The sequence below is a fragment of the Anguilla anguilla genome, chromosome 12, assembly GCF_013347855.1.
Source record: "Anguilla anguilla isolate fAngAng1 chromosome 12, fAngAng1.pri, whole genome shotgun sequence".
Classification (NCBI taxonomy): domain Eukaryota; kingdom Metazoa; phylum Chordata; class Actinopteri; order Anguilliformes; family Anguillidae; genus Anguilla; species Anguilla anguilla.
The window spans coordinates 27,662,648-27,689,419 of record NC_049212.1 but is presented as its reverse complement, the minus strand read 5'-3'; the positions used below and the strand labels follow the sequence as shown (position 1 = coordinate 27,689,419).

Below are 26,772 nucleotides of genomic sequence, written 5' to 3'. Positions count from 1 at the left end.
GACTTAATTTTGATGTTTTTTTCATTTATTTTATATTTCATAATTTTATATGCATAAATTCATAATTTTGTATAAAAACAGCTGTCATTTCTAAAAGGTGAAAAGGTGTATAAAAATGCCCTTAAATAACAGTGAATTTTAGATTTGTAATCAAATAACAATTCACATGTGGATTCACATTCACTGTTATAGTGATAGCCCTTGTTATGGTTATAGAATTCACAAGAATACATTTACAGTAGGCCTATATATTTTGTTGAAAAAGTATTCTGGCATATATGGCTGGATTGCATCACAACGCATAAAGATTATGTTTTTCAGTTTCACATGCTGATGCATAATTGGCTATAGTTTTGCCTGGGTCTCATTGCTCACCAGCACCTCCCTTTGGCCAGTCATGTGGGTCTGGATACACAAGCTGTGCATGAAGTGATTTCCTTGGTCTCAATCTGTTTGTGAGCTTTGCTGCTGGACTGTGGAGTGAAAAGAACGCCAGCTTGACTCGTGTTTCAGTGAGAGTGCAGGCTCCAGATCTACAGCAAGGCTGCACCAGTGAGAATGGGAACAAAAACACATAAACTGTCCATTCCACATTTGGAGAAAGTCAGGGTAAAATAAAAGCCAAAAATGTCACAGCCTATTACAGGACACTCAAAGTGCGAGGCAAAACATTGACTACATTATTCCCAACCACAACCAGAAGAGATAAATGCCTATGTTCTGTGTGGTGGCTTTCTTGGACAGACCGTTTTATTAATTCAACATATTCATCCTTCATTATGTTTTTGTCTCACACAGGAGGACATTTGGATGACGGCTTTCTGCCGAAAAAGGGAACAAAAAATCTGCATCTGGAATTACTTCAAACTTTGCGTTGGGAGCAATGTAGTGGGAGCACAAGTTCAAAACAAAAACCGTCTGCAGTTTAAGGTTGAAAGCAGATGCACAGCAAAATTTCCAGTGTTAATTCAACTTGTTACAGAGTACATATGAGTCTAGCTGGGACCATATGTACTCTGTAAGATTTAACAGTGAACATTTTGCTGTGTATTCTAGAAAAAAGAAAATGAATATGATCTGTATGGACAATGGACAAGCTCCTATTCAAGGTACCAGAACAGCACTGCAAATGATTTCGCAGGTTTAGACTGTAAGCAGATAAACATTCTGTGTTTAACATCCAGACAAATGGCTTTGATTTTTTGATTCAAGTTTCTGACATATTGCAGATATACATCATTCAGTATTCACTCATGTGGACTGTTGATCAATCTTTGTATGAATACGATTTGTATTTTTTAATTTCACTGTAGGTAAGTACAGAAATAAATAGGGTCCTTAGACAGAGAAAGGAGCCTGTTGTTTCTCAGTCCACTGCTCCTTTAAAGCTGTTTGTCTGTCCAGTGCCCCTTTTACATTGTGCCCCTGGTGCCCCCGTAATGAAAGCAGTGCAATGTGAAAAGGGCATTGGACAAGGATTTTTCCCATGATTCCATGCGTAAGAGCAGGGACCGTATGTGCTGCTTGCAGCCGCTCTGACTTTATTGCACTGCTGTATTGGGCAGCTAGCAGTCCAATAGCACTGTCAAAGCATCTGAGAGCAGCCAAGCACTGTCCTCATCTAGGGAAAGCTTTAGCTAAATATATCATACATGCAAAGGTGTTCAGTTTTCATATTGTTTCCCGAGGCAAGATTGGACAGTATTCTCTGGAGTGGCATTTAGGCTGTTGGTCAATTTAGCCCAGGCCCTGGACTTAATTACCATTATAGATACATCCATTATTGATATGACAATGGGGAAAGGCTAACCAGGTGTTTGTTACTGGCTAATGGCCATCATGCAGAATGAGAGGTACCATATGGCATTATTGGCTTCTTCTCCAGTTTGTGATATCCAACCCAGTTTGTTTAGAGACGTTACTGTTAGCTGCCCCTCTCTCCAGGACCCTGGTGTAGTAGGCTATGAAGAGAGGAGGAATCATTATGGAAGAGCACAATCCATGGCTGTATTACACTTTTAAAGTTTACCAAAAGCCATATTCCAGTGTTTCTGTCATTGCATGGTCATGGGCAGGAAGAACATGTATCTGTCTGAAGAAACTAAAAATGCATTAAAAAAAGATAAAGATAGATTTCAGGTGAAACTACAAATATTGTACTGTTTATAAACTATCTGTATTTGCACAAAAGATGGCTAGAATTGTGTTTTATTGGCATAGTGTTAATTGAAGTGTTGTAATTACTCTTAATCGCCATACTGTTTTCCTGGTGATTCGTATTGCCTATTTCTGCTTGTAAAATATGTATTTATTTAAAATTTATTTTGGATTAAACATTTATTTACCTGCAATGGTGTTTGATAAAAACCTTTTTCTTATTTTTAAAAACCTGTTGTATTTTACCAGTTTTAGAAAGCAAATTAAAGCAGCCAAACATTAATGTCTCATTCATGCGATTACCTGAATTTTAATGCTGATTAGGTCTCACTGGGTTAGTTATTCAAATGATGTCAAGACGCCATCTCATTACGTAACAAAACATTAACAGCCAAGATTATTATCCCTGATTATATGTCATTCCGGTAAGCAATTATTCTTTATACATTTAAAAGAAAGTTGATCTGTATTTTTAAAAACGGACTGTTTAAAAACAGATACCGAATCTATCATTATGTTATGGAACGGCAGAACTAACCACATTATCAGTGGATGAAACATAAGTGATTGCATAATATATACTCTTTATTAATACCACCAATGTCTAGTAAATTCATATGATCACTATGCATTTAATTACCATGCACATATGCTGTAGATCAGGGCTTTTTCAGTGTGCTAATAGAACTTCCTGTTTCTGCTTATTTATCATTAAAGCTGAAATTCATGAACAATGGCTCAACAAACAATTGTACTCAATCAACATTTGTCCTTTCTTGGTTTTCAAATTTGGCATGCCCAGTCACACCAAAATTGGAATGTCCAATTCAAACTACCTGTGTACAAGCATATACAGCATTGGCCCCGCAGCCAGCTCAGGAGAGTGAAGGCAATCCATGGTTCTGCTCTGAAACCCGCGAGACAGCTATCAGACAGCTGCTTCTTTTCACACCACAGCCTCAAGCTGCAAAGGCAGTGAGCAGGGGTGGAGGAGTCCTATTCATATCTGTGTACAGAGAGAGCCTGCCATGGGTGTCCGGACGGCCAGCAGGAGTCGCTCGAGCATTGAACAATCTCTGCTGACTGTGTTCCTCCCATTTCCCTGAGCGACGCTAAGCCAATTAGTCGCCACTGGCATGGGTTGGATTAGTTCAGTGATGCTCAGTCATGCACTGCAAGCAACACATTTACCAAGTGAGCTTCCCACCAGCCAAATATTGGTCCTTAACTTTGACTTACAAGTAAATTTAAAAACACTTTGGGCTCAAATGCTAAGTTTCTTGAGTTCATTTTAGTGATTGCTGAAATGGACAGACTCACTCTTTACATGTCAGTGAACATTAAGGAAAAGGTTGATTGAACCTTAGCCAATGTGTACTGAGCTATTAAGAGATCCAAAGTCAGATTTTTTTGTTTATTTTCTTTTACAATGGCTTGCAATATGCAGCCACTTCAGAGGACAAAAATGATAAATTATGTCTTATCTTTAATTTATTTCAGGGCTTTTGTATCGGCTGGATCCTGAAATTATATGATTCATGCCGTGGATATGCTGCTACAGTATTATAACAAGAATGAAAAGGCCAGTGTTTACTGTTAATATTGTCTTTCATGGAATGAAGTTTTGGATAACTGACATCACAACTGTAGGTCTAAAAAAGATGATGTAAACTGTTCTTGAATGTTCGCCAAAGTGTACTTCACTGCCAGTAGTGTGTGAGGTCACTGAGCATGTACATGTTGCTATAGATAACACATGAGAATAACATGCACCATGCATGATTCTGTAACAGACCCACATGAAGACAGCCAAGGAAGTGTCGAGAGCATTCTTAGCAATAGAAATGCAGGTCACTAATCTCCAATTATCCAAGATGTCATCCCTCTCAGATTAGAAACAGCCCCTCCTCCACCCTGCCCCCCTCCAGAGCTGAGTTAAAATCCAGAGTCGCTGGCCTGCTGTAAGTCTAGATCTGCAAGTCTGAGAACTTCAGACAGTCACTGGTTACCTACTAGCAAACCAAAACATCCCTATCACACTGCCTGGACGTTCTCCAGTGACGGACTACATTCTGACAACATGGCTTTGATGAGGTCTGGGTGGCTCTGGAGACAGAGTGAGTGATCCGTCCTTTAATTCTCCTCATTAATTATGACCGTGTTTTTGTATTACAAGTCCTGAACTGTTTGAAATATATTGAATTGATAAACTCAAATGCATATCCAATCAAAATGCATTTCAATAATATTGTTAAATACAAATCACATTTGAAATATGTTCAGTAATTTTCATGAAACTAACAGCAACATGACTAGAAAAACAATCAGTTCAGATTGGTTATCAGTTCAGATTAGTTATTAATTGTCATGTGGTACATGTTACATATTTATATTTATTCCCTAGTTTGTGCCATGATCCACCCTATAAGCTTATGTAATATGCACTTATAATTTAACTCATATTATTATTTGTCAAGTGAAACACATTGAAGAATACTGAGAGCAGTGATCAGTGTAGGAAAGGATTTATGGGAATTTCCAATTCACAGCCAATTTCTAATTCCCAGCTCACAAGCCGACAAATGGCCAAAAATGGGTGTTTCTGTAACTACGGTAAAACGGGCCACCATGGTAATCCTGTTACTGTCTTTATCAAGGAGTTACATAAAGAAGTAGAGAATATCCACTACCTTGGTAACAGACAATTGGTCTTTGACTTAAACTATAAATAGGCTACTGGCCAAATCACTGAGACAAGAATTTACAGGTTTCAATCTTCCACATCTATACTTCTCAGATATTGAGCTTTAAAAAAAAAGGCTTTCCTTGAAAAAATGTGCATATATAATACATCTTTGTGTGGTCATAGAACCCATGTCCTAACCATTCTTCAAGCTGCTGAACACAACCGTATACTTGCCTCAACCCTCAGACTTACCGTTTTCCTAGCCCTAATCCTAGCTGAACCCTAATTTGAGCTATAAAACCTAATTGAAGCCATAGATACATCTGATTACTCATTTAAAATTGATGAAAAACAAAGTCAAGATCATGAATTCAATAATACAAATGTAAAATGTTAAATAATACTAATAATACTATAGAGTCAAGTTTCTGCTTCCCATATGACCTGAGGGACATCATTTCAATGTTTGCTGCACCTGGCGACAAGCTCTGCTCTTCGTTTTGAGCTTTGACATTTTGGGTAAATTGAGAGTGTGACGCTGAGAAACAATATTACTCAGGTACGCCGGTCTGAAATGATGCACCACTTTATAGGTTAGAAACAAGATTTTGTTGTCAGGACAGTAATTAATGGGGAGCAAATGAAGAGAAGCATGAATGGCTGTTTGATGGCCAAATGTCTTAGTCTTGGGCAGGAGGTTTTCTGCTAAATTTTGAACTAACCTAAGGGGCTTACAATATATTTTGAGTCATTTGAGATTAAAAAAAAATCAATGTTCCTAAGAGGGAAGTAAACAGCACTCAACACACTTTTGCTGCAGCATGGTGCTGCAGAGAGAGTTGGGTCACGTGTGATTTCCTGTTGTGGACAAACGGAGAGCATCTATATTTTATCCTAATATCACAACGCTGAGTGGAACCAAGAAGCATAATCTTAATTTTATCAGAGGGAGGAAGTAGAAGATTTGCACCATGTTTTACACTGTGTTTTTCAACCTGGATAGTGGAAATTGATTTAATGGAACATATACAGTTGAAGGCCATCAGCATAAGAATGACATTTTGCCACATTTTTACCCGCAAATGGTATCCCCATAGAGGAAATGGTGCATCTTAGCACCAGCTTCATGAAGCATAACTGAGGAAAACCTGGAAAATAAAGCAAATTTTGTAGTGGTACTGTGAGTGTGTGGGTATCTTCTTTTGATGTAACAATGAAACAACTGAGTGCTTCCCATGACATCTGAGCAAGAGATTAGTTTAAGTAGTATATATTTATTTATTCATTGTTTTAATAGAGTTTAAAAATAGAACAACTACACAGTAGGTGGGAAGAATTTAAAATAGAGTGACTAACAGGTATTTTGTGGTATGTTCACCTGTTCCTTCAGGCTCCATTCTGAAACGATGGAAGCTGAATTATTTCGACCTGTGGATGGATGGGACCTTCGTCTGCTATAAAGATGACAACCGCAATGACTATGAAACAACATTGCGTCTCAAGGAAAGGTGTGCCGGTGTCAAGTCTGGGCTGGAATGCACAAGTAAGGGGATCAATATATCCATAGGCCTTATTTATTTTAAAACCTTTTTCGAACGTTTTGAGCACATTGAGAATGTTGTCTATAAATATCCATTACTGAGCTTGAATATATTGATGTTTGTCTCAGACACATACTGTAGGTGATCATGGCACATTTCTGTTTCAACAAAAGCTGAAACATCAGGAAAGTGGAGTTCCATCTCGTGGTCACATTCTGAATTAAAAGGTGATGCGGCAGAACAAACTACTGCTGCAGGGCAGAAAGCCTTGTTTTGGCACTTGAAGGCTAAAGCTTGCAAGTGAGCAATGTGTTCCCTTTGCGGGACATGACGGCCTCATACACGTCAGGTATAATTTTGTCAGCAAAGAAATGTCTGGGGGGGATTTTGTGCCTTGGCTCAAATAGTTGGAGAAGCTGACTAAATCCGGTGTCCTCCACAACAGAATAAGGCTGCAAGTCAATCACTATCATTTTCCCAATTGCTGAATGAATCACTCCATTGCATGTTTCAGGTGCAAATGTTTTAGCAGTGGCTATGTTGGTATTGTTAAATGTTCTTGCCACTACAAGACAAATCAGCTTCACATTGTACATATGGCTGGACTTGAATTGCCCTCTTTTGACCTGAAATACTGCCACACAAGACTTTTTTGTTTGCGATTTCTATTTTTACTTTCCAGCTGCACAGCTGAACTTCACATCATGATTTGATTCCCCCTTCAACACATCGAGGTGCACAGGTTTTGGTTTTGTTGATAGAATTGTAGAAGGTTCAGGAGAGTTCAAACCGAATCCTGGATTTGGTGCATTCCTGCACTAAACTGCTGATTATGATTTCTGATGTTCCCAGGTGTGTGCCCTCCAGAAGGCCGTCCAAGAGAATGCCTGCTGCTTGTGTTTCAGCGGGATGGGTCCACCATGGTGATGTGTGCCAACAGTGAAGATGAAGCACTGTGAGTGGCTGTTAGTTCCTCATATCCCACAATCCCAGAACATGGATAGCACAATCACTGGCCTGGGAATGCCGTTACCCAGATCTGGAACTGTTGCTCCAATTAATCAGGTGAATCCACTGCTGTTCTCTTTTGCTGTAAGTGACCCTGAGTGAATACAGTGTGATGTCCCTTATCTCCTCTCTCCTAATGCATGCGTTACATCCTGGCGGGTGTGTGACAGATCATGGAAGCTGGCTTTAATGGAGGCAAAAAGAAGTCCAGTAAGTATCCTGCTGCTCTTTCCTGAGAATGTGGAGTTTTATGTGCATGGGTGAAAGGGGGCCAGAGAGGAGGGGAAAAGAGAGCAATAGTGGGGAGAACCGCAGTGCCTTTGCAACAGCAGACAATGTGCAACACCTAATATGTTTCACTTCATTGAGACAGGTAGAGAGCAAAGAGGGTAACACAGGGAAGAGATCACAGTTCAGAAAGTTCCATGGCAGAGGACCAAACCCCTCCCCTCCACATAGAGCCTGCCCTATGGACTGTGCAACTATGTCACATCTTACTAAACAGGGGCAAGACCATGTAGCACAGTGCATAGGGCCTGTGTTGCCAGGGGTTCCATTCCCCACCGTTGCACTTTCTGTGCTGTGATCCCATCTCTACATGTTACCCCCTCTGCTTTCTTCCTGTCTGAATAAAGTGGAAAAAAATACATAAGGACAGACTGTCCAATATTTAAAAAAACTTACTAAAAGTTTTTCAACTTCAGCATTTAATTCAAGACACAGTTCATCAATATTTTACTGCCTCTTTCTCCTCAGGTGTACACTTATGATCCATATGATGACAACTACCAGTTTGTCCCTGTAGACAGCCACAATGCCATTTACATCAGTCCCGATTACCCTGGATATGGATATGGAGGTAATGTCTTAGATGTTAAATCTACATTCAAGAGATGTCCTTTCCACAAATCTCTTATCATCAGGGACAGACATGGAGTTAGATTACTGCTCAAATGTAACATTAATTTGAAAAGTGATTTACTGAGAGTATCGCTCTCAGTCAGCAAATGTACTTGTTTATAAAGCACTAAATGGTTTGAGGCCTAAATACATCTGTAATGTATTTTTAAAATATGAACCCTCTAGACCTCTCAGGTTGTCTGGAACAGGTTTACTTATTTTTCCTAAATATAAAACAACACATGGTGAAGCTGTCTTTAGCTACTATGCTGCACTGTCTGGAACAAACGTCCATAAGACCTGAGACTTACCCCAACAAGTACCACTTTTAAATCTAAAATAAAATTGTATGTGTTAAATATTTGGAAACCTGCACTGTAAATATTATTTTTTAATTTTTAATTTGAAAAAAACATTTCCCTTATTGTTTTTTTTTTTTTGTATTTTATTCTGCTTTTTCTGTTCTTGTATTCTAATGTCTGGTGTAAAGCACTTTGAATTACATTTTGTATGAAATGTGCTATACATATGAACTTGCAAATAATACTGCAGTACTAATATATAAATTCTGTGACTGTTGAACCATAATAACCAAATAAGTTAATTTAGGTAACTGATACACTGCTGCACACTAACTGAAGTGATTGTCTCTAAATGTAGGTACCCACCATATTGTGATCCAGGAGGACCCAAGTGATGGAATGGGAGAAGAAGTGGCATTGGGGCTACTGGCAGGGATGGCCACCGGGGCGGCGCTGCAGTCTTTTATGTGGATGCCATTCTGGTTCTGTTAAAGTGGCCAGTGCCTGCAGAGATCTGTCTCCCAGTGAGCTAGGAGGATGAACTAGCCTGAGGCAATGTGAGAGCACTCAGGCCCTGTGAGAGAACTGCTCTAGGCTTAAGCAGCTTAACTTTGGCCTGTTATGCCAAATGTTTCCATATGTATTTATTCAATAACAATATGTGGTAATATATATTTCTCATAGAAGTGACATTTGGTTACTTTTGTAATCAAAAAATCATAATTGTCTCTGCACAGATCGAAAGAATTAAATACAGATTCATTCATTTTTGTAATTCATTTTTGGTGACAATTCAAGATAGTACATTTTAAACATCTTCATAATCTTAATTTCATAAATCAAAATATGACAGTACAAAGGATGAGAGCCTAACTAAAATGAAGTAATCGTACATTCATAATTTCTGAATTTCCAAGCCTCCTTTAAAAAACGAGTAAAGTTAAAACATAGGACCTATGTGCATGCATGTTCATAATGGACTGCTGTATTCAACATCAATTTCTAAACAGAGGAAGAGACTACATTACACTTTTAATATGTGACCTATTTTTCTACATAAAAAACACATTTATAGTGAGTTTTGCAGAACAGTATTAGCTTATTTTGTTGCCTAATGTTTACAGAACATTTATGGCAAACAACACAGAACATAGCCTTTCTGGGATAAAAGTGATGCAATGTGATTAGGTAAACCTGAGAAATAGTAATAGAATTTTCTCAAATGGCACTGATGAATTCAGTTTGCGAATGAAATGCTGCTCATGTTGTACAATGAATGATCTAAATAAAGCTTGGGGGGGGAAACTCTCCTGTGTCTACACATTTAATGTTGTGAAAATATATTTTGAAGGACTGAGCTGAGCTTCCATTAAGGACCAGATGAGGATAGTAAAGACCTTAAATGGGCCTCAAACTCCAGTCCAGGAGGATTGTTGTGACTGCAGGTTTTCGTGGTTTTCAATCACTACCAAATTTAAGTATGTGTACTCTTTACAGTTGATGAATGAAATCAAGCCCTTAAATGGTGAAATAGGCTACCCTGAAAACCAACTGCCCATCCAGGGTGAATTTGAGATCCCTGCTCTAAATACTTTGGCTCTTTGTCTCTGCCTGCATTCTCATATCTTCTGAGTCCTACATGATGGCAGTGCTCCACGACACTTCTTGAAACTTGCATGTCCTCAGTGCTTCTCTTCATGTTTTTCACTTTCCCCCTTTACCTGTCCTTACCTAAGGTCCTTACCTTACTGTGGCAGTACTCTCTGCTGCTGTCTAATAAGTCCCCGCATGTCTTCTGTTCCAGATGATTGTTTTATTCCCTTTTCATGTTGTCCATTTCACTGCCCCATTCCATCAGAACCATGTGTTTCTATGAATACAAATCACTAAATTCTGGTCACGAATTCACGTCATTAGATTACCGATTTCCAAAATACCACAGATGCACGGTCTAATTCTATGGGCGGAGCATTCAAAAAAACTAAAAAGCACCCAAAAAATTACCCGGTATTAAAAAAACATTCTACGCAGACGCCCGCTGCGTCCGCACGCTGAAAGCGCGAACGCTAATCACGCAACGCAGAACCGTATTCACAATAAAGGAAGCTACAAAATGGAGGCAAGAATACAACTCCAAAGCGACTGGTGGACGGCGTTAAGGTAAGTTGCTTCAAAAACTCCGAATTACTATCTTCGCCATTGCTGCGAATATATAATGTGACAGTTGGCCTCACATTGTATGTCATCGTTGTTCTATTTTTGCAGAGAAAACGAGGGGGAAGTTTGGGTTTCATGCAAAATACCAGGTACGGCGACGAGAATGGGAGGTACTGCATAAGTCAATCGGGTTGCAAGGATAAGTAGCTGACCGTGACAGCGATTAACGAAATGAGCGTTTGAGTGACATCATGAAGTAAACGTTTCACTGTACTGTCTAGCTACAGATAGCTGAGTAAACTACGTGTCACTACGTGTAAATTAACGAGGACTTGTGAATTAACCACTGTGCCAGGTATCTAAATAAGCTAGCTAACATAGCTAGCATGCAAACTACTTGAAACAACTGTATGCGGTTTGTTAATATGCGGTTGTTGTTGTAGGAAAGCCAACGGTGTATGGTAGCCTGAAATGTCAAGGGGTCAGTTGCGACGGCATACCCACGGTCACAGCATCCGAGGAGTTCGAAGTGCTGCAAATTTCAAAGGTGCCTATTCATTGCCACATAGCAAGAAGTTAACACCAGCCAGTGAACACAAATGCTTGCATTATAGCAGGCGATACGTTTTCCCTGTTATTTTGCCTTTTCCCGTTGTTTAGTTTTCTTGCCCCATAAACACACAAGCAATAAACATAGAGTTGTCATGTTGGTTTTCATAATTTTCCATACTGCAATGAATTCAGTTTTTTAACTTTGTGACCGAGCTATCTACTAGGCCTCTTCAAAAACTCACCACCCCCTCCCTCTGCAGCCTTAAATAGTTATGTGAAATTTAAACACAGCCTGGATTTAAAGCTTTTTTCAAAGTGGAGGAAGACTACTATGGCTTTTCAGTAGCTGTCCTGTATCAGTAGCTGTCCTGTGTTTTGTATTCAGAGTGTTCTAAGACCTGGAAATTTTTATGAAGCGTGATATCCAAACAATGTATTTTTGATTATTCTATAGAAAAGCATCCACCTTTCCTGTCCTTCTGGAAGAACATCATCCACATTCATAATTCCCTACACATCTTTTCCAAAGATTCATGATAAAAGTGTAAGTAGTGTTTTGTTTCGTATTAATGCAGTACCTTTCTTTTTCTGTACATAAAATGGGTTTTTTGGAACATAAGAGAGGTTATCAGAGCAACTTGCCTCTGTCTGTTGTTTCGGTTCAAACCCCATCAAATAAATTTGAGAATAGAGAAGATATGCCATAAAAAATTGTGCACATTTCAATCCGGCAGGGGCAGGGGCAGGGGCAGGGGCAGGGGCAGGGGCAGGGGCAGGGGCAGGGGCAGGGGCAGGGGCAGGGGCAGGGGCAGGGGCAGGGGCAGGGGCAGGGGCAGGGGCAGGGGCAGGGGCAGGGGCAGGGGCAGGGGCAGGGGCAGGGGCAGGGGCAGGGGCAGGGGCAGGGGCAGGGGCAGGGGCAGGGGCAGGGGCAGGGGCAGGGGCAGGGGCAGGGGCAGGGGCAGGGGCAGGGGCAGGGGCAGGGGCAGGGGCAGGGGCAGGGGCAGGGGCAGGGGCAGGGGCAGGGGCAGGGGCAGGGGCAGGGGCAGGGGCAGGGGCAGGGGCAGGGGCAGGGGCAGGGGCAGGGGCAGGTCTTCCAAAGTGGTTTCAGATAGCTGCTGTTTCTTGGCTCTGGGTGAGGTGCTCATCTGTTGTGCTGGAAGACTGCCTGTGTCAGCCAGAGATGTCTGTGATCTGCAGGAAGGCAGAGAACAGCCTACCAGCTGGAGCCCTCCCTCCCTCTCAGGGTCTTGGTGTGGACAGTTCAGCTTAGCGCTAGTGCAGCCAGGTTCTGACTGTGGGGCACGTCACTGCATTTAGTGCTAGCGCTTTTGCTGGACAGGCCTCATGAAAGGATGCTTAATGTTTAGGGTGCTTGCTTCAGGGAACTGGATATTGGAAGCTTACTGAAACTCAGAGAATTGCTGCCAAATCCCATTTATTTTGTGTCTTTTAAAAAAATTTTAAATAGTGCAGCATACTGTAATTTCACATGATGATGAGTATGCACTTTCATTAGCGAGAATACAACATCTGCTGTCTGAATGTCACAGATAACATGTTTGGACATTTCCAGTGGAGGAGGTTTGGGAGTTTCCACCAGCACAGATGGCTCCATGAAGATCTGGAACTGCAAGAATGGGGACAGAAGGGTGAGTGATTGACCAAGGTGCACATATTATAGATAGAAGGGTCCGCGATAATCGGGGTGCACACATTAAATGCACGTAAGCCTGTGCATCCACCAATAAGAAAATATATCCCATCTAAGTTAGGTTTTTTTTACAGATAATACTGCAGTTCAACTACTACAGACCAATATCTGTGCTCGGAGAGACCCTGCATTTTTCATTAGATTTCTATCTTAGTCTTCATATCGTAATCTAATTTTGAATAGTGTGCCTTTAAAACATGGATTTGAACATGCCCTGTGAGTGGTTTCTGACAGAATTTACTGGTCTGTGTGTGGTTTCTGACAGAGGGAGCTGATTGGCCACATCTACGATGTGAACTGCTGCAGGTTCTTCCCCTCGGGAATGGTGGTGCTGAGCGGGGGGATGGATGCGCAGGTGAAGGTGTGGTCCTGTGAAGATGGCACCTGCCCCGTCACGCTTAAAGGGCACAGAGCAGGTGAGTCCACATACGCTGAAGCTCACAAGACCGCAAGGCTACCTGAACCCCTGTGAACTGCAGGGATCAGAGCTGTTAGCCACTGCATAAATACATGCAGTCATTTTACCAATTCAGGATTTTTGGGTCAAGTTGACCTTGTTTTGAGATACAGAGTTAAATTTTATCAGAGCCATTTGGTGTTGAGTTGATGTTCTTTTCCCCCCACTGTTCAGGTATCCTAGATACTTCTGTTGTGGACCGAGGAAGAAATGTGGTGTCGTGCTCACGGGATGGTACAGCTCGGCTGTGGGATTGTGGGAAATCAACCTGTCTGGCTGTGGTGGCAGACTGCGGTGCGCCAGTCAATGGCTGCTGCGTGGGAACAGCTGACAACAGCATCAATCTGGGGACCCCTCCAGAGCACCCAGGTAAATACCACAGTTCACTTATTGAAATTTCCAGAGGTTAAGTGGACCTATGTGTTTTCATATTAAATGCTCTGTATTGAAAGTAGGCTGATACAGTGCTTTTTAGTGCACCCATATAAAATCCTGATGTGCATTCAACAAGGCCAATATTAGCTAATTTTGGCTAGCATTCATAAACAAATTCAAACTTTTTGGTTTGCCATAAACATATCATTTACTAAGCATTGGTAGCATTTGCTATTAGTCTTAAAGGTAGTACACAGTGATCAGAAAAATTGATCAAAAGGTTTTACACAGACATCCCCTCCAGAAACCGACACTAAGATTTCAACATAGTGATTGTCCTCTGAGCAGCTGGCTGGACATTTTTTCCGTTCTCTTGTGATGTGAACTGTGAATGTTGCAGGTGAGCGAGAGGTGGGAACTGAAGACAAGCTGCTGCTACTGGCTCGAGAAGACCAGAAGCTCCAGGGCGTTGGTCTTCAGAGCAGGACTCCTGTAAGTTAAGTCCGTGTTCACCCACTTATCATATATTATGGTTTCATTTTTTTGGAGCTCGGGTTCGTAGTCAATGTAGTGCTATCAGTAAGGAGCCAAGTAAATGCCATCCACAAGAAGACAATATCAGCCTCACTGGAGTGTCAGTGGAGTATGTCTTGAAATATATGAAAACTGAAAATTGGCTTATTTTTGCCTACATGAAAAGCATCTGTTGCAAAAAGTTTAATTGAATGTTAAAAATTTGTTCTCATGAAATTCTTCCATTTATGAATTTGTAGTACGAGCCTTCGGGTACCTTTTCATTGCTTCCACAAACTGTGAGTAAGACTGTGTGATTAATGCTAATATTGATGTCTCCCTTCTCAGGTTTTTGAATTTCATGGGTCAGATGCCTTTAACTGCTGCACCTTCCTCTCCAGTGTGTATGTAGCTGCTGGAGCCCAAGATGGAAACATCTACCAGCTCGACCTGAGGTGTTTGAGGTGAGATTTCAGCCAGTGTGAATCTAAATGGTAGTCTATGGTAGTTTTCTTGTAGATTTGTTTCAATCAAACGATTATCTATAAATTCACAACCTTTAACACTGTAACAAAGAGTTTGTTTTTTTGGCGGCATTTTGTTGAGTGCAACTTAGAAGTGTTTCTTGCAATACAGAATGTCTATTTTTCCAGCTTGTTTAGCATGTGATTAGCTTTATTCATATTCTCCATATATTTAGGAAAGTGATTGCTACATTGATGTTGGGAACATCAATTTGTGCAAAAGTTCTCTAACTCTTTAGCATTTGTTGTTTATATGTCCCCTGAAAACTGCTGGTTTTCATGGACAGTGGAAATCATTTCATAATTAATAAATGGAAAAGCTCATAGAAAAGTCATGCAAAAAGGCATGTGGGTTTTCTGGAGGATACTTTGTGGGTGCGAAGGGGACTATTTGAATAGGATGCTGACTGTACACTCCATGGCTTCTCTGATGGATGAATCGGGCTGTTTCTCAACAGCACGCCTGTACAGGTTTTCCACAGATCTGGAGCCCCTGTCCATTCAATAATACCAGTCAGAGAGGGGTTTATCGCCAGCCAAGGTAAGAACGGCCTTGTTACGGCTGTGTGGGTATGGGGTGTTTTTTTCTTATCTTTTATAATGTGTAATGAAATGCAAAAGTGTTCAAAGTGGCACTCGTAAGCCATAAAAGGACATAAGAGAAGGAGTGGCACAGTGGTTCATTTAATCTGTTACGGACTTTCAGCTGTTTTCAACTGTTATGAGTGAGGCTGAAAATTTTCAGTGAAATCTTAGAAATTACTATTTTAAATATTTTGTTTGAGTTATTTGATAAACGGGGGGGGGGGGGGGTGCAACATGAAAACACTTACAGTAACACGTTTCAATAAAGCACATGCTAAATGCTACAATTGTGGCTTTGCCTTTTAAATGTGTTTAGCTGACCCAAGGACTTCTACACCCGCATAACTACAAATGTACTCTTATTAACAGGTGATGGCAGCTGTTTTATCATTCAGCAAGACCTCGACCATACCATTGAACTGACTGGTCCTGATGCTGATCCCGTCTACAAGGTGAACCTTTCTAGTCCAGTCACGTTCATTCTAATTGATTAACCAGGGGCTTTGAGTTCTTTCATGCATCAAAAATTGGGAAATCTTCCAGAGGATTATCAATATATAGGCAAATTTCTAATGACAATACTGACTGCAGACCAGCTTATAAACAACTTGTTGAATAGCCTATAATAATGATGATGATAATAATTTACTTGAACATTAAATCAGCCTAATTACTGAAAATGTGGGCGTCTGGTCACTGAAACTAAACTATTTGTACAGAGAAGTTTAAAGGCAAAGGAAATGGTAAGGAGTCAAGCCTATATTGCAAGTGAAATGTTCCAGAGCAAAATTTCAAGATTGGTTGGAATGAAATCGATCATACACGGGGCATAAAACTCTGGGACTAGGGTTGTGACCCCAGTGATAAGCCATAGTATTGTTTGACTGTTTTCTACTTGGAACACTTGCAGTACTAAAATATGCATTTTACTGTGGTGCAGGTGGCTGTGTGGGAGAAGTGCATTTTCACGTGCTGCAGAGATGGGCTTGTGAGGAAGTACCAGCTGTCCAGCCTATGAACTACGACATCGGTGCTTTTATCGGTGGCCAGTGATGGACAGCAGTGGAATTCTCAAGGCATTCCAATAATGTCTCAGCCTGATTCTATAGGCCTCTTGAAGTATCGCTTGTGCTGTTGGCTTTCTATGCATTTTGATATTCAGAGTGGGCAGAAATTATGTTTGGACACAAAGTCTCAGCTTCAAGTTATAAATTGTGCATAAGCAGTGATTACGCTGTACTTGAACAGGTGTTCTTTATCAACATGAGATTAGTTAAATGTGCACTTTTCACTGAACAATAAATTCAGTTGTGATTTTTGTGAATTGAAATCAGTTTTTTTGTGACATTTAATTTTACTTTTATAAAGTCTACAGATACTATAGAACGCCTTTAGCATTTGTGCCACAAACCAAAGGTAGCATGAGACAGCCAGCAAAGGCACGGTCCTACAAAGTTAAATGTCCGCCTGCTTAAAGCAATGAACGCTGAGGTTCCCTATTTGATGGATGACAGGGTAAGAAGTATTTGGGACAATGATATCTGAAGGATGACATCTCTCATTTTCAGTAACATTTCTTTAATCGAAAACATCAAGATGCTCCACGAGAACAGTTAGTGAAATTCAGGAGAAAAGGGGACCTAGTGCGCTACTAATATTGCTGTTAAAAGGGAAAGGATGCCTCAGCACTGTGGTTGTTTTCACATATTCACCCTGTTCTGAATACTGGGATGCTTTGCCTCAACGTTTGTATTCCTGAACACTGGCATTGGGGAAAATAATACATTTATTTATTGGTATCAATGTGCGATTGGTGTTGGTATCAGTGTGAGTGTGCGCGTGTGAATATCTGTTTACGTGTGTGTGTGTGTGTGTGTGTGTGTGTGTGTGTGTGTGTGTTTGTCACAGTGCGAAATGCTTGCATGTGTGCATTTTCCTCTCCCTGATAGACAGCCTTGCAGTTCCAGGTCAGTTGCCTTACTCTATTCTCAGCCCATCAGGTTGCAATTACTTGGGTAGCTGGTTAACAGAGTGCCCATTAGTCTTGTCAGGCAATTTATCATTGTTCCCTGAGCCCCCAATCTGTATGACAGGGGCGGCAGGGTTAGGGTTCCTGACCACTCCCAGGAAGAGGGGGGTCTGCGTTTTATCGTCCATGAGGGCGAAGAAGAAGGGTTGGTTGACGCTGAAGGTGGGGTTGGAGCGAGATAAGGTCACGCTGGTGGCAGCCGTCGCCTCCGCGCCCTCCTCGTTCAGCTCCATGGAGGACTTGTGCTGCACGCTGGACACCAGCAGGGAGCCGTCCGCTATCTTTGCCAGGTTGGGTCTGGAAAAGAGCTCCCCAAGCCCTGAGGGAAAGAAAGGAGGGACAGACTGAAATGTGTTGAGAGTTTTCCGTGCCGGAGCATTAGCTTTAATAAACATTTACACATGCATGGATATCAGGAAGTGCTGCTTTACACAGGTGGAGCAGCTTGCTAGGTCTAGTAGCAGAGGCAGAGACCCTCAGGATGATCAATTCATTTTATATTCACATACACATATTGTAATAGACACTGTCTGTGAACTTTGAGAATTTTGTTGACCTTTCTGGTTAACCAATTTCAGTCCAGTGACAACTAGAAAAATAGGTACAAAAAGCAGGGTATTGCAGCCCATGAAATACGAGTCATTTATCTTGTCACATATCTTCACCATCTTTTGGTGAATTTGACCAGGACCCAAGATAAACATTCCTACTCTTTCAAAAAATATTTAGTGGGATTTTGAATGGACACAGTGAGTTAGGATTTCAGTTTAACATCACATCTTAAAGACAGAACCTTAAGGTCCATAAGAAAGATCGCCCCCACTAGCCCCCAACTCTGCTTCTAGTGACAAGCTTCTGGAGGTCTATCCAAGTACTGAACAGAACCTGCTACATTTGCTTCCATAAGAAGGCCAGAGTCCGGTGCCTGGCCCTAAAATCTGTATGTGCCTGTGTGTGAATGTGTGCATATACATGTGTCTGCATTCAGGTGCATTCCCCCTTACCCATGCTAGTGAGGGCTTCCTTCAGCTCACTCCCATATTCCAGTGTGAATTTGGGAAGTTTGACCTGCATGGTCTTGGGACGTCCCAAACGGGCATACAGGTCTGTGGTGTTGAGCTTGGCACCGATAGCCGACATGTTCACCTGCCCTGAAGAGGGCATCACCACCAGCAGGCTCATGCCCTGCTTAAAAGGGAACAGGGCCACCTACTCCAGTACGATGGGGAGAATGGGGGGGGGGGGGGGGGGGTTGGGAATATTTGGGATCAGGGAGAGAGGGATGGACAAACATGGAGTACATAAAAAAAGAGGAAATTAATGTTGAGTAAATTCATGAAATGAGATTAAGAAGAGGACAGGTGAGGATGTGTGTTTCCTGGAAGCTAAATCTGCTTTCACTTAGGGTTCACCAACTTAGATTCAACACAGCTTCATATTAAATAGAACAGAAATCTGCAGTAAATGGAAAAAGGGTTGTGTTGATTTCTGAAACCAGATGAAACACAACTAAGTTTCCCAAAGTCTATTTACCAGGTTTAAAATTGCCCACCATTTCAGGCATTTCCAAACTGGAAAAGTGCCACAATGTGATTTCAGCAAGGCCCACTGGTTGCAGTCAGCAAAAGCATCTTTTGAATCTTTAGAAACAACACCTAATTACATGTTCTATATGTATATGGTCCATGGTCTATATACATGTTCTCATACACATGCACACTTGTTCTTTCTAATGAACAGGTGGTTTCTAATGAAAGCACCTGTTCTTACACAGGATGCTTTCATTATTATGTACAGCAGGTTCATTTCCATTTGGCAGTGTGCACAAAACCGGGAGTTCCCCGCTTATAGTCACATGAACGCATGGAAATGGGAAGACGGCTGATGGCATGGAGATACGGATGGAGGAGTCCTACCATGGCGTCCAGGTCGACGTCGATGAGCAGACTCAGGGGATACTTCGGGCCCAGCATCGTGTCCACGTGGACCACTTCCTTGTCATTGAGATAGAAGAGGTCCTTTGAGGTGAAACGGGTATCAAAGCGAGCTTGCCATTGCCCTGCGTGTGGGATAAACAGACACAGGCTTTAAAAATGACATTAGCCAACCCTGACAGCACTTGGAGTAACACCACAAGGAGTTATCAGCGGTCTCCACAGGCTCATTAAGGTCAATAGCACCTCTGTAGATCCAAACATAAAAAGGTGGGTTATGGCCAAGATGGATGCATAATTACCATATGCTCGTCAAGGTAAGGTGTTTTTTTTTTTTTTTGTTTAGTTATTGAAGCGCTTTCTCCAGTTTTTGGGAGAAAAGTATATTTGCCTTCTAAATTTAATTCCAGCTGCAATAATTGGCTGCCCCAAGCTGAATTCTAAAAATATTTGTTTAATGCAAATCATGCAATGTGTGACTGACATATTGGAAATCTAAAAGACATGTTGATATAAGATGTCCCTCATATACAGCTAACAGTGGAGGCTCATCAGCTGAAAATAGAGGAAGCTGAAATATGTGCTCTAAAACAGTGATTTAATTCCACCAATTTTCTTTTTAAATGCCTTTCTCCCCTTTTCTCCCACTTTTGGAATGTCCAATCATATTTACCAGAGCTCACAAGCATGTCCTTCCCTCACCTACAGGTTATGTCAGGCTCTGCTTCTTATCACACCACAGTTTGTGAGTTTGGCTCGGGCCTCCAGTTGTGTCACATGAAGGCAGGTAAGCAGGAGGAACAGCGAGAGCCCACTCGGCCAGTGGGGGGGCGCTGGTGCTCCTGAATCTAACTGAAACTCTCCCATCTTTGAGTGACACTACAGTCTTACAAGGCTGCTTGCCACAGTCTGTACTATCAAGGTATGGGGCCTATCCATGCACTGGAACAGTGCCTTGACAGGTACCAGACCATGGGGCCCATCAACACACTGGTACAGTACTTAAAGAGGATGAGGCACCTTGCAGTTCCTCAACATATTTTCCTTTGATTTCCTTGATTAAAAATCATTTCCGTTAATTGCAGTTAATTGTACACACATATATATATCAATTATGTTAGCGTGTTTTATTATGTTTTATTCTTCACTCAAGAAAGAAAATTTCATTAAGAAGACTGATTTAAATTTAGTAAAATCAATTTAACTGAAGCTTTAGTCAAATGACATGGGTCCTCATTTATGAACATTGCCAAAGCATGTTATAAAATAAATAAACTGGACAGCTCACACAGAGAGACAATCCTTCAGAGGACTCACCTTTAAAGTGTACAGCATTGATGAGCATGAGGACTAAATCAGCCGGTACACTGGACAGGAAGTTGGTGATCACACCCTTTGTGGCTTTCTCCACCCACTTGTTCACTTCCTCCAGGCCAGCAAGGGCCATTGTATCCGACTTATACATATGCAGGGACTCTTTAGCAAAGGCTTCCTTTACTTTAAACCCTGCGGATACACAGACCAACAGTGAAAATGATTAATTTTGGCACCAGACTTGTGAATAATTTCTTGATTTTGGAGGTTTTGTCAGTTCACTTCATTTATCTTTGTTCTCAGGAGCTTGGAGCCAGATCAGTATTTCTGGATGGATTCAAGGTCTTTTTTTCAACAAGAGACTGACATGGTCGGCAAAGCTATAGTGCATTTAGTTTCAACGTTTTAGCAAAGAGAATAATGTGCATGACTGTAAATACTTTATTTGTACCATTGATGTTAAAGTACTGCCTGGCTAACCTCGCCCTCCCACTTTCGCCCCCAGTGCTTACCTGGTTTCAGGTACAGCCGGGTGGCCACTTGTAGGGCGCCCCCATGCAGCTGTTTGAGAAGCCCTCGTAGGACCTTGTGGTAGCAGGGCAGGGCATCTGCATGCAGAGCATGCAGGAGCAGTTGCTCAGTCTCATTCACCGCCCCTGAGAACAGTCACATATGTGGAACACTGCATTAACTCTTGCAATACACTGCCCCCTGCTGGACACATCAACATTCAACATGCCCAGAGACATTTTCAAACATGCTCTGAAAACACAGACTGTTTCATAATGTAACCTCTTTCTGAAGGAATCATTTGGCACAATAGAAAATGAAACATTTCTTTGTTGCATACATAAATTGCATGCATAAACATTAAAATCATTTTTGTGTCTAATTGAGAACAATTAAGTTCATATTATATTATTGTATAATCAAATAACACATTCTTTTTTAGATATTTAACGCACAAACATGTGCAAACACACACAAACACACACACACATGCAAGCACACACAAAGCACACAAATACACACACACAAATGCAAGCAGACAGATAAACAAATGTACACAAGCCTCCCACCGAGAGCCAGCTGTGAGAGAGCTAGAGAGATGCTAAGCGGTGAGATGATTGTGTTGGGCTGCTCTGGACTGTCCTTCAGTGTCTTCAGGAGCTCCAGGCCCAGTTTCATTATAGCGCCCCCTACAGCCCGTTTAGCGCTGGCACTGGAAGCCAGACCCCCACAGTCCTTCAGGTCTTCCTCCTCTTCCGAGCTTTCCAGGGGCACAGACCCATTACTGGTAGGGGAGAGAGGGTCCTGAGAGAGAGGCTCAGCATTAGAGAGAGAGAGATTGCACATCTGAAATGTACATGCTTTGGGTCAAATAATAATTTTTATAATAATACCTTTATTTGCAGAGTCCTTTTTCTAATGTCATGTACATAGCTCTACACACACTAAAAGTATGGATAAAATAAATACATGGAAAAAAGACAATAACATTAAATTGAACATTAAAGGCATACTATGCAGAATTTTGACCTTGAAAAGAATACAAAATATCCATGCGAAGGCTTGAATCTTGAATTTCTGACAGGCAATCTGAGGGACTGATCAACACTTACAGAATATGATTAAGTTGTTTCTGCTTAAGAAAGGTTTTCACAGTTACTGGACCTGGGTGTGCAGATGAAATATGACCAAGTGTGATGATCAAATTCAAAATGTGCCAAGTGCTAAAAAGAAGAAGACGCACACGCACGCGCGCACACACACACACACACACAAAACACATGCTTTGTGAATATGCCAGTGATATGGGTTTGGCACAGACCCCTATAGGAAGGCTGGGCATCAGGGGTATTAGGGGCACAAGAGGAATTTTTCCAGAGCTGCCTGTCCCATTTTCAAATAGCCCGTCGTCCTGTGGACAGAAATAATGATTTCATCAACACTCTGAGAGAACATGGGCCTGTGCCTCATTTTTATCAGAAATATTGAAAACACCTTAATCAATGCCACAAAGACGTCTTACGCTCAGTCCTTGACTGCAGAGACAGAACAACAGGAGTGCTAGCATACGAGTATCCATGCTCCTTCGGTCCGCCTGGAAAACAACATCGTTATCACCACCAGTCCCTGTCACACACAGTAATGCAGAAACATCGGAAAGTGCTGGACTAAATTTTAAATACCACATTTGAAAGAGCTCTTTATCAATCCACTTCTGTTGGGGAAGGCTAAGATTCCAATACCTAGGATTCCTCATAGTGTCCCTTCAGCTCGAGTATTCACTGAGCACAAAAGGAGGCTAACGCTGATGCTTATAATGGCAGGCTACACGTGAAAAGTGGACAGAGAATAAATCAATTGAGAACGCCTACATCAGGTTGCTTCAACCCAGAGGACCATAACTATGTCATTCAATGGTGTACTCCTAATTTGTACACAGTTAATTTATCAAAAGCAATGAGGGGGGGAAATGTTTAATAATTTACATGTGCATCGCAGAACCATGATTTTTAAAACAATGCTATATTTGCAATAATATTAGTTAATTGATTGATCGTTTCTATGAGCAAACAGATATTCTGAATAAAGTTCAGTTTGGGCATTTGGCGATTTCCACCACATTCATAGTGAGAGGGAACATAATGTGCTTTCTTTACTTTTGGATGCATCTTTACCGCCATTTTGTAGAAGTATCTCTCTTTTTGGATTTTTTGGTGTAGCCTATCCTGATTTCACGCTGCCTTGTGTTGTGCGCTGAGTGAATTTATACAGCTGCACCAATTGGCACACACGCCGATACCATACATATGCTTGTTCATGCAGATTTTTGCATTTATATGTTGGCTTTAATTGGGATACAGTAATATTCAAACTATTTAAAAGTCAAGGAGAAATCTGTTGTTTGAGTTTTCTGTTATTTTGTCGCACTGCTTTTTCCTTATATCCTTCCTCAGACGTGTGAGGAAATGTATTGTTGGCATGCCAATTTGCCACAAATACATTACGTAGTAACAGTAGGCTATGAAATACTAGGAAAATTACAGCTTAAGACTGCAAATTGGGTTAACCCACAGCGGACAATATGTCATCTTGAACAGCATGTTTGAAGTAAACTTTAAGGTTGGTGGTATTCCTTCAGATTTCAAGAAGGGTCTAAACCAGTATCTCAACTCTGACCCTGAGGACCCACTATGGTTTTTATTCCAACCATAGTAACAAGCTCTGCATTGTACTGAGCTGCAAATTGTTCTTAATTAGACACTTATTGTTCTTAATTTGAATTTTTATGTCTACTGAAGGATGATTTACCCCCTTAAAGGGACATTAAGCCAGAAATAGCTATGTATGCTGTAAAAATAAATGTCCCAAATGTACTTTCCAGGAAGTTCAATTGGTCAGAATAATTTATGCTTTCATTTACTTTGTTGTATGTGCTATGTGGCAAATAATTCTATTTGAAAGAGGTTCCTTTTTTTCATTTATAACCTGACAGGTGAAATTAGTTGGGTCCCGTTTGCTGTGGAAACCGGAAAACACTAGTATAAAATGGGTTGGGTTTTACTGACTGCAAATGGCAACAAGCCAAACCTGCCTTGTGTTAAATTAAGCTGAACCACACAATTATGGTAGAAGTTAAACACATTGTCAACAATCTTAATTGATCAGAAACATAAACAGTGGGTCTCCAGGGCCAGGGTTGAGAAACACTGGTCTATATCAATACTCATACAGATAATGAGTGTCTTATGTCTGATTCATCAAATTTGCACAACAGTAAAGCAGCTGCCACAGTTGGAGGCCCAAGTAAGTAACACTGAAGTTATACGCACATGCTCATGCTTTTAATTTACATAAATAATGCCGCTTAGTCACGTTTGGTAAGACCTTCCCTACAAAATGCAGTTGCATTAACATAACATTGATCATTATTTGAAAATGTACATTTTTTATTGAATTGTATATATCATTTACATTAGCCTACTTTAAAATGGAACTGTGTGTGTCTGGTCAAAATTTCTGCTGTCAATAAATAAGCTTACTAAAACAGTCCGACCTGTAACAAAATTATTTGCCGTTTTCATTCAAACTGCAACTTGACTCAGGTCAGAAATTCTATTTATTGCACCTATAATGCAATCATAGTCTATAATTTCTTATTTCTGACCAAAGGTGGGCACCTGCACAGTTAATGGTATTTATTTCACATTTTTGAAATGTTCAGTTTAATGTAAAATCTATTACGTCTTTCTCTTTCCATTGGTGTACCGTCCAGAACGTGTGCACTTTTCCAAAGCAGTAGGCTGCAACCGCCACTTATCACACAGCAGTGTACAAGTCGGGTTGTCACAGACAAGCAAGTCGGAGGAAGATGTTTCATGTGCAGCTCAACAGGAGGACCGGGGTTACCCGAGTGACCAGTCAGTATAGACTGCTGTTAGATGACGAGATTCCGTAGTCTTGGTTGACTGAACTCCCTTCTAGGGACAAGTGCACGGTTGGCAGAGACACACCACTATGTAGATTCAACACCTTCTTTATGTTCTTCAATTTAATAGGCACAATACTGGTGTTATATTGTATAATTTTAGATTTACTTGTTCATCTAAAATGCAGCAACAACCGGACTTGCTTATAGTGTTTTGTTTTTTGCCCCAACTTTGTTCATATACAGCCTTTCCAGTGCTGTAATCAATTTAGCCTACACAAGCACTTGTACAGACAGATATCTAAAATCATTCATTGTACATAAAAAAAACTGTCTGAGCCAACAGAAAACATGCAATGAAACTGAAAGAATATTTTTTAAAAACCCATAAAGTGAACTATCCCTGAAAGAAACAAAAAATCTCCTCCGGCACAAAACCACCATTAGTTTTCTGATTTATTTATCATGAGAGAAGGCTAGTTTGAAATAGCCTTGAAAACGTTACAAATATGCTTTAGTTACAAAAAAAATCAATAATGCTTTAAAGGCTAAAGGTCTCTGTGCTTTCACAATTCCAGTTTGGACAAACAAACCACAACCGCACAACAGAACATTACAAAAAATGGCTTGAAAGTTCACAAATTTCACTCCAATCTAAATCTTAACTTTGAAAGGTTACTTTCACAAGTGTCAGTTTGATGTTTTAACTTTCTGTACACAAAAGTACATGCAAGCAGATCTGAAAAGCCCACATTTTATTTATTGTGAAAAATGTTTTTTTAGCACTAGTCAACACATACGTGGTCAATGCAAAATTAAAGGGCATAACCTTAGTTAGACATGTTTAGCTCATAAAAAGATCACCTGCAAGGCAAAGCTGAGCTATAGTTGAATACAAATAACAGCTCTCACCATCAGGAATAAGACACTGCACAGATGAGGGGAATGGCAGACATAGCAATTTTTTTAAAAATAAATAAATAAAAAACAGTTGAGCTTACCTTGGAAAAATGAAGTCCGGAGGCCCAGCTATCCAGTCTAAAATAGAGAGAGAGGAACACACAAATGCGCAATGAGAGAGATCTCCAGTGCTCAGTTCTGGCAGGTTCTCAGCAACAAGTTAAATTTCTACTTCAATTGATCTGCACGTCATTTAAGTCACTACTTGTTCTAAATGTAAATATTGAGACAGATCCAGAGGTGAAATATTAAACAGAGAAACTGAGCATTGAAATATACTAGCAGGGCTATGATGTCTCTAACACACAGAGGGAAAGTGGATCTGAAGCGGTCTGTACAAGTGCTCTTCCTTTTTAAACTCAATTTTGTGTTTAGAAATATCTAACATTGTTTGCACAAAATTCTTACTGGATCTGGGAGTATGATTATTGGACATGAATCATCAGAGGAACAGTCCGCACAGGAGAAATCAGCTCTCACTGGCTCACTACACTAAGAAGCACAGACCGTACAGGAGAGACCAGCTCTCACTGGCTCACTACACTGAGGCACAGACCTTACATGAGACCAGCTCTCACTGACTCACAACACAGAGAGGCACAGACCGTACAGGAGAGACCAGCTCTCACTGG

At 40.9% G+C, this 26,772-nt stretch overlaps 3 protein-coding genes across 7 annotated transcripts; 2 read left to right on the top strand and 1 right to left on the bottom strand.

Moving 5' to 3' along the window:
• Window positions 1-4,739: 4,739 nt before the first annotated feature.
• On the top strand, window positions 4,740-9,360 carry LOC118209133 (pleckstrin homology domain-containing family B member 1-like). The gene is made up of 6 exons (XM_035384292.1): window positions 4,740-4,788; window positions 6,234-6,386; window positions 7,237-7,339; window positions 7,563-7,602; window positions 8,149-8,251; window positions 8,953-9,360. Exons 1-6 carry the CDS (start codon window positions 4,740-4,742, stop codon window positions 9,084-9,086), a joined length of 582 nt encoding a protein of 193 aa, XP_035240183.1. The 3' UTR covers window positions 9,087-9,360.
• Window positions 9,361-10,610: 1,250 nt separating this feature from the next.
• LOC118209552 (proteasomal ATPase-associated factor 1-like) lies at window positions 10,611-16,798 on the top strand. Of its 3 annotated transcripts, none has more exons than XR_004761730.1 (12): window positions 10,611-10,754; window positions 10,860-10,900; window positions 11,195-11,298; window positions 11,758-11,847; window positions 12,854-12,952; window positions 13,280-13,430; window positions 13,646-13,840; window positions 14,247-14,338; window positions 14,761-14,823; window positions 15,342-15,424; window positions 15,838-15,920; window positions 16,409-16,798. XR_004761730.1 is itself a non-coding variant. In XM_035384955.1 (12 exons), exons 1-12 carry the CDS (start codon window positions 10,708-10,710, stop codon window positions 16,484-16,486), a joined length of 1,179 nt encoding a protein of 392 aa, XP_035240846.1. In that variant the 5' UTR covers window positions 10,612-10,707; the 3' UTR covers window positions 16,487-16,798. The 3 variants fall into 3 exon arrangements, 2 of the variants coding, with proteins under 2 accessions (XP_035240846.1, XP_035240847.1); XM_035384955.1 differs by having other exon boundaries at window positions 10,612-10,754; window positions 14,708-14,823; XM_035384956.1 differs by lacking the exons at window positions 10,611-10,754; window positions 10,860-10,900 and having other exon boundaries at window positions 11,281-11,298; window positions 12,877-12,952; window positions 14,708-14,823.
• A 228-nt stretch (window positions 16,799-17,026) lies between these two features.
• On the bottom strand, window positions 17,027-26,337 carry LOC118209551 (alpha-2-antiplasmin-like). Of its 3 annotated transcripts, none has more exons than XR_004761728.1 (10): window positions 26,182-26,337; window positions 22,778-22,849; window positions 22,577-22,666; window positions 21,825-22,059; window positions 21,258-21,401; window positions 20,749-20,937; window positions 19,414-19,556; window positions 18,502-18,706; window positions 17,362-17,816; window positions 17,027-17,331 (listed from the first exon to the last, which is right to left on the bottom strand). XR_004761728.1 is itself a non-coding variant. In XM_035384953.1 (9 exons), the coding sequence occupies exons 2-9, from the start codon at window positions 22,832-22,834 to the stop codon at window positions 17,476-17,478; spliced, it is 1,404 nt and encodes a 467-aa protein (XP_035240844.1). In that variant the 5' UTR covers window positions 22,835-22,849; window positions 26,182-26,337; the 3' UTR covers window positions 17,027-17,475. The 3 variants fall into 3 exon arrangements, 1 of the variants encoding a protein (XP_035240844.1); XR_004761729.1 differs by having other exon boundaries at window positions 17,027-17,337; window positions 17,368-17,816; XM_035384953.1 differs by having other exon boundaries at window positions 17,027-17,816.
• Between the last annotated feature and the right edge of the window lie 435 nt (window positions 26,338-26,772).